Source organism: Aristolochia californica, unplaced genomic scaffold (genome assembly GCF_029961685.1).
Source record: "Aristolochia californica isolate CCGP_79_NKW_82.1479 unplaced genomic scaffold, dmAriCali1.0.hap1 SCAF_10, whole genome shotgun sequence".
Lineage (NCBI taxonomy): Eukaryota > Viridiplantae > Streptophyta > Magnoliopsida > Piperales > Aristolochiaceae > Aristolochia > Aristolochia californica.
The window spans coordinates 30,817,729-30,825,113 of NW_027181771.1; the positions used below are offsets into that span (position 1 = coordinate 30,817,729).

Sequence of the window (7,385 nt, forward strand, 5' to 3'; positions counted from 1 at the left end):
GGATCCAAAATCCTCATTCCGAATGGTATTGCAATGATGTGTGGCTTGATCAGAACGTCCATTCCCTCCAACCTTCTTCCATTATCTCCTACCTCTAAATGCTCTCTGCTGCTGACACTTTCTTGTTATCCATTGTTGTTATACTGTATTTTTTGAGATGTATAGACCTTTCAAAGTCTTTGGGCACTGAACTTTTTCCTACATCTAAATTATAATTTGGAATGCATTAAAAATGTTATTGAAAAGTTCATTTATATGAGGCTTCCAGTCACAGAGGAGCCTCCTGTGATGCACAATTTAATCGACTGGCCTGATTCGAATACAAGAGTACTACCAACTTCTGTTTATCAAGTGGCTTGCTTCATCATATTGCTGAGCTTTTTCATAGGCCTTATTTAATGGGCATCTTTTCTGTTGAACAGATATGTCATTATGTGCCTCTAACTGGCTGCTCAGCCTCTGTTACGACTCTTAAATGGTTGCCTGCAGGTGCTCTTGCGTTATTAGAAGGACAATCAGTTTTTTTTTTTTTTAATCCTTGAATTTCCTTAGAATAGTCTCAAAAGCATACCACAACAAGACTGAGCCTTTGGGTCAATGACCACATCTGGGGTCCTGATGTTGAGGTCTTCACTTCAAGTCTTATAGATGTTCTTGCCATCTAGTTTTATCTACCTCAAAGAGAGCATGCTGCCTGCTTTATTGCTTTTGGTTCTGAGTATCTTCTTCAAACCTCATAAAGCTACAATCAAGACTGACAAGTCAGTGACGTTCTCAGCCAAGCTAAAACGAATTAACTCTCTTTACTTGGCGCAAGACTTGGCAAATTGAATATCTTGACTTTTTCTATTTCCTTTCGTATGGGGCTGAACAGAGAATTATTTCATTGAACGCAATTGGCGAACCCAGCTTCTTCACACCTGTAGTTTGTTTCATAAGGCGTCATTTTTATACTCATACTAATATATTTTGTTTCTGTTTTTCCATATAGGCAAAGCCAGCTTCATGTCCACCTGTAGTTCATAGGAAGACTGTTTTCTTAGTGATCAAATCTGACTATGCTCTTACTAATAAATTTTGTTTTCTGTTTTTGTATATATTAGGCTGCTCAGCATCTGCTGAGCCGTGATCTTGAACCTTGGGAGACTATAGCGGTAGGAGCAGTATCAGGGGGTCTTGCTGCTGTTGTAACAACTCCATTTGATGTCATGAAAACAAGAATGATGACTGCTCCGCAGGGTTTACCAGTTTCGATGTCTATGGTTGCCTTCTCAATCCTCCACCAAGAGGGCCCCCTAGGTTTGTTCAAAGGAGCAGTTCCAAGGTTCTTCTGGATTGCACCACTAGGTGCAATGAACTTTGCTGGATATGAGCTTGCAAAGAAGGCAATGAACAAGTCCGATAGTACCAATGGCGACGTGGCACAGAAGAGACTTGCAAATTCCGGCTAGCATCGGTTGGAGTCTGTGAATGTAGTTTCTGTTCATAAATAAACCAGAGAGCTTCACTGCAACTAAGCTGAGTTTTTCTTATTCACCCGACTAGTAGCAGCATATGCATCCGGCCTTATATGTCTGAAATGCACTCTTTTTATGTTTAGACACTTTCTTATTCTTGAGGCTTCTTTTTGTGTTTGTGAGCCCCAAGCAGACGGTTTTAACACACAAACGTGTTTTTTTGGTCTTGTACATAGATTTTGATAAACGCTAACAGCTCAAACCCTCTTCATTGTGTTTTTCTTCTCCCTTTTTGTAATGTTTCAATTCGTACCATTAGAACGAAATATTTTGTAGCATGTTTTGGAGGTTTTCTTTGTGAGAATTAGTCCCTACATCAAAGAAAACTCATTTTCTCTCTCAAACAACAGAAATTAAAAAAAAAAAATTCTCATTTTGGAAGTGTGATGTGATTTATGAGTCAATCCTCTTGATTACTATCCGTTTCGTTTGGTATTCCTATTCTGGTCATTTACATAAAATGGGTTAATAAATAAAAAAAGATCACTGTAAGGATAAGATAAGGTGCAATTAATGCGCCGAGCTGATCGCCTGAGACCCTGTTTCCTTATGCTTCTTTCACCGATTTGTAATTTTGTTTCTCAATTGCATTTTCTGTCTTTCGCATGAGGAGAGATTTTTATTATAACCCTTTCACCATTAAATTTTTTTTGCATTTTTCTGACTTTCTTGATGAACAGTTAAACGTTTGGCTTCTTGTAGTCTTCTGGCCGTCTGCTTCCTTTTTGTAATTTCTATTTGCCTGCTCTCCAGAGTTTTGGCAAATGGGAACCAATTCAACAACCCATATCGATTCTTTGCCTCCACTTCGATCTTGAAAACCAGCAACTTTTGAAATCCTGGTCATGCTTTCATTTGATATTTCGAGTTTCTCATCCTCTTTTCCTGCCCCATTCCATTCCTTCCTAATCAGTTTCTGTTTCAGAGCTCTGTAACTGTTTCCTGTGGCTCTTCTTGATCAATTTATTAGCTAATAGGATTTTCAATCGATTGACGAAGAGATCCGATTCTTGCTGAGCAGTGGAACAATTTACAGAAGTAGTGGTGGGAGCGTCGGACGCCGCCATGTTTATTCCTCACCCTACGAATTCCCTGAAAGCTGTGACGCTGACCCACGTCCGGTATCAGCAAGGAGACCGTTTAGGTTATTTTTTGGCGTGGGTGTCTCTGATTCCTGTCTTCATCTCCCTCGGGGGTATTGTTTCGCACATCCTCTTCCGTCGGGAGTTGCAGGCAATGTTCTTCGCCCTTGGACTCATAGTCTCTCAGTACATCAACGAGGTTATCAAGTCTTCCGTCCAGCAGTCTCGGCCTGAGACCTGTGCCCTTCTCGAGATGTGCGACTCCCATGGATGGCCGTCCAGTCACTCTCAGTATATGTTCTTCTTTGCTACTTATTTTTCTCTCCTCTCCATCCTCCATCGCGGGGGCATTGGAATAGCCCCCAGGACGCCTAACCAGGTCCTTGCGCTACTGCCGTGGCCCTGCGCCCTTCTCACGATGTATTCCAGGGTGTATTTGGGATACCACACGGTCGAGCAGGTCTTTGCAGGTGCCGTTCTCGGACTCCTCCTTGGCGCGATCTGGTTCTGGATGGTCAATTACTTCTTCATTAATTATTTCCCGGCAATTGAAGAGAGTTTTTGTGGGAGGTTTTTCTACATAAAGGATTGCTCACATGTCCCTAACGTTCTCAAGTTTGAATACGACAATGCTCGAGCTGCACGCATGAGGATGGCCGCGAGAAAGGTTGCTGCTGATTAACAAAAACGAAAGTACCTGAGGTTTCTTCTCTCACTATTTGATGAACATAGTTTTGGTCCATAGTTTACTGATACTGAATGGTACTAGACTGCTTTTTTTACGGAATGTCCTGTTCTTTTTTCCCAAGTTTTCTCGATTTATTATTTCATTGCTTCAATCCTCCTCTTAACCGATCAAAAATCCATTGAGCTGGGGTTGTTAACTATTTTTCCAATGGACTATTATTTGTAAGTTTTGCTTTGAGTAAGCGAAGATATAATAAAGTATATAAGATGTCTTCCACAGCGGACGTCCGTGCTTACAGAAGCATGGTTTAAGTTTTTTCAAAAAAAAATGAGTTGGTTGAGTAATTGATGTCTGCAGCACCTCCTCGCTTCATCTCAATTTCTAAATTTATTGCTAGGAATGACTATCCATTTTTTTGGACATGAAAGTGTGATGATGCTACATATTGAGTATTTGGTGTTCATTTTAATTGATGAGTATGTCTGATCTGAGCCAGCAAAGATTTGGAGGTAGAGTTGAAAAATGTTGATAAGCTACTTTGTTTGGGCCTTTGCAACTTTGTGGTAATTCCTTGTCAACCTGTTATAACCTGAGAAGAGAAAGTAGTGAATGTAATAATTGTGGTTTCCTGTCAACCTGGTATAACCTAAGGAGAGAAATTAGTGAATGTAATAATTTTTGTTTCCTGTCAACCTGATTTTCCCTGAAGGAAAGTAAGTAGATGAAGCCTCGCTTGAGAGGCTTTTAGAGTTCAAATCTGTTTCATGTTAACTTCAAATCCTCTTGGTAGTAGGGATGGATCAGGTACTTCTGCAATTATGAAGGTCATTGGTTGTTTTAAAAAAATGTAGGTCATTGGCTGTTTCAATAAAAAAAAAAAAAAAAAAAAAAAAACTAGTCAAAAAGCCATCTGACTTTGTTTTTGTAAGGTGCTGCACCTGATGAAATTCATCAGTAAAGGAATTGATGTTCAAAGTTCTAGCTTATTGGACTAAGAATGGCAATTCGTGCATCTGACATTCATGTACAGTAGGGCAAAGTTGTGGGCTTTTGCTAAATATGAGACCTCTTGTCTATTAAAGTGGCAGAACGGTCTAATGTAAGACTCACAATCTTATATTTCTACTGATTACATATATATGAGTCGGTTCACTTGATCGGCTATTTTTTATTTTTTTTATGAAAGTGCTTATATTGATAACAAGAGGGAAAAATACAAACCTAGCTTTGGGGGCCTGACTCCACAACAAAGTGTTGGAGAGACACACCCGCCTTAGCCTGAGAGTCTGCTAGGTGATTAGCAGGGCGAGGAATGTGGTTCCATATACAGTTTAAACCAGAAAGTAAATTACAAATTTCATTGAACATATCCCAATGATGCCACGGTTGATCGGCTATTACTGACATATATTGTACCTCCTCTGGTTTTTTATGCATCCTATTTTCATTTTATTTGCAAGACGTTTTATCAAGAAAGCAGATCATACTATATAATGTTCAAGATCCAAGTCTGGTCTAGGTACCCATGACATAAGGATAGTACCTGCCTGTGGTAATCAATGTTGATATTTTCCCTTGTAGCAGTTTGACCACTCTGTATCAGCTGACTTTTTTTAACAGTAATGCCTGGCACTTATTCTTGGAAGTGTCACCTTATTTATGGGGCATTTACAACAGGTTGACTCTGGAAAGTTCTTAGTCCTTGATAATGTTGCCTTTGGAATATGATCATTGTTTAGTGCAGAGAGGCTCATCGTTGGCAGCAGAGTGACCCAGCCTTAGGACTGTTATTGTTTTCTTGTTGTATTCATAATGTCTTTCTCGAAGTTTAATGCATAATAAATACAAAAGCCAAGATTTGCACTTCTGTTATACCTGAGGACAGGAAAGCATTGTTTATTTAGAACTTGTGGACCAAAAGAAATATATCTGTCATAAAATCCATGCTTTGCTGAATTTGGTATCAGAATTAATAATAATTGTTGAACATTACCATAAGTTTCTGGCTTATTTGAGTGAGTCATCTTGTTTTCTAGCGTATTTGAGTTATACCTGCAGGTACCTATAGTCTGCCAGATGATTGCATATGAACCCACCACATTTCTGGTTTACTGGTTATCAAAATTGTCATATAGAGTTTTCAGGCAAAGAGACTAATTTCTAAACACTTTACCTTAAAAAAAAAAAAAAAAAGAAGAGTTATTAGTTTCCCAAGTCAGTGATCATCATCTGTCATCAATTTACCTTGCCCCTATAATGTTATTGTTGGATTGATAAATCTTTTCCCTCCATTTGAATCTTTGACATACCAGCTCTACCATTAAGTCCACCTATGTCAGCTTTTGTTCGGCCTTTTTCTTGCGATTAGAGTGTCGACATGTCAGAAAAAAATAAGGGAGTTGAAATGAAATCTTATTTTGTGTTCTTTGCATCTATAGACACTGAGGTTGTATCTAGTCTTGTTTTGCATTTGCATTGGTACCAGTAGCTTCTTGTTTCATTTTATGCCTTGCCCCTCATCCCAGCCAGTCTTTGTCTTCCATATTATACGATTCTAGTTTGCTTAATTTTGCTTATGATATAAATTTCACTGCCTTCTTTTTAATATCTAAGAAATAATTTGCTTTTTTAATGTTTTGTATCCTCTCAAGTTTCCTTAACATCACAGCATGTGGAATTATTCTTGTAGCAGGTGAGTCGGCTTTCCCACAGGCTTGCATCAAGATATACCATTTTTCACAATCAGACCAGTGTATTGATGATACAGAGAGAATGGAATCACAAATGTCATTCATCTTATCAAGCAGCTGCACCGTTTGTACTAGATACATTAGGTAAACTATTTTATATAGTTTCGAATCCTAGGCCGAGAGACTTGGAGATTCATAGTTTCTGTTACAAATGGACAGAAGTGGCTAATGGGTTTTTCCATTTGCTGAATTCCCAGTATCGAAAATGTTGTACTTTGCATTTTTGTAGACATTGGAGAAGATCCGTTAAATTTGCTGTGTTAGAACAGTTTTCCTTTCATGGCACCCACTAAACCTAGTCTATTGCACTTTACATAATGTGACTAATAACTTGGTTGACCAATCTGAATTATCTTGGTAATCCAATTGATCCAACCCTTATCCCTTCCACTCAAACCACACACTCTCCCAGGAGGAACTCTTACCCTCAATGTCAACAATTGGGAACGCAAAAACTCCATCCATGGCACAAGCCTAATCCCACCTCACACTGCAAAATGGCAGTGGGAGAGGGCAGTCTTGGCCCTTTCCCCTTCATATGGATAGAGAAGATAGGGGGATCTACTCCTGTGAATTTTTTTAAACTTTTAATTTTTAAGAAACTATAGGCCATCATAGCTTATAATCTATGGTTTATAATTCGGCATAATTAGCCCAAATTCAAGTGATGATCAAACTAAATTTAACTCCCAAGTTTGGTTATAATTCAACGTAGTTATCCCAAATTCAAGTGATGGTCTAACTAAATTGACTTCAAACGAACTCGACCGGGTCACTTTTGTCTGATTGGAATTTATAACGTTGCTTCAAGTTCTAAAATTATTTTCTACAATTTAACGAAATAATTATTATCATTTTCACAGTAAACAGCTTTAAAGCAATTGGAGAGGGCAAAAATATTTACACACTAGAAATCTCAATTGAGCTAGAGGAGGGAACATTCTACAATCATAAAAGGGAATGGCCTCTTCTTTTATTTTTTTATTGTTTTAATTAAGTTACTATATCATTTTGAAAAATTAATAAATATCTAACAATTATATTATCTTCCATAAAAAAAATATTTCACTATTTCTTATCCACAATATAATATTCTAATTACTAAATCTTAACATCGAAGGCTTTTGAATAAGGATCGGCTCTACAAGATTACCCTGACTTCCCAATATTCACATATTTGATTAAAATACAACTTTAAGAACATCTATTTTAAATATATACATACATATATATATATATATATATATATATATATATATATATAAACCAAGGTTTTGTCAAATAAATTCATATATTCTGCAAAATAGAAAATATGTACACCAAACTAATATTCCTTTTTTCTGTTTAT

General features: G+C 37.6%; 2 protein-coding genes across 3 annotated transcripts in view; both read left to right on the forward strand.

Annotated features, from left to right (window-relative positions):
• The window catches only part of LOC137935913 (calcium-dependent mitochondrial ATP-magnesium/phosphate carrier protein 2-like), a 48,220-nt gene extending 46,357 nt beyond the window's left edge, over positions 1-1,863 (forward strand). Inside the window, exon 7 of the mRNA XM_068780327.1 lies at positions 1,104-1,863. Coding sequence (XP_068636428.1) covers positions 1,104-1,451 — 348 coding nt within the window. The 3' untranslated portion in view covers positions 1,452-1,863. The remainder of the gene's footprint in view (positions 1-1,103) is intronic.
• A 210-nt stretch (positions 1,864-2,073) lies between these two features.
• On the forward strand, positions 2,074-6,331 carry LOC137942420 (lipid phosphate phosphatase gamma-like). Of its 2 annotated transcripts, none has more exons than XM_068788057.1 (2): positions 2,074-3,301; positions 5,980-6,331. In XM_068788057.1, exon 1 carries the CDS (start codon positions 2,583-2,585, stop codon positions 3,279-3,281), a length of 699 nt encoding a protein of 232 aa, XP_068644158.1. In that variant the 5' UTR covers positions 2,074-2,582; the 3' UTR covers positions 3,282-3,301; positions 5,980-6,331. The 2 variants fall into 2 exon arrangements, with proteins under 2 accessions (XP_068644158.1, XP_068644157.1); XM_068788056.1 differs by having other exon boundaries at positions 2,075-3,301; positions 5,977-6,331.
• Positions 6,332-7,385: the final 1,054 nt, after the last annotated feature.

Bases quoted from the DNA above. Each gene is read 5' to 3' on its own strand.
- LOC137942420 (XM_068788057.1), top strand. From the start codon at position 2,583: ATGTTTATTCCTCACCCTACGAATTCCCTGAAAGCTGTGACGCTGACC.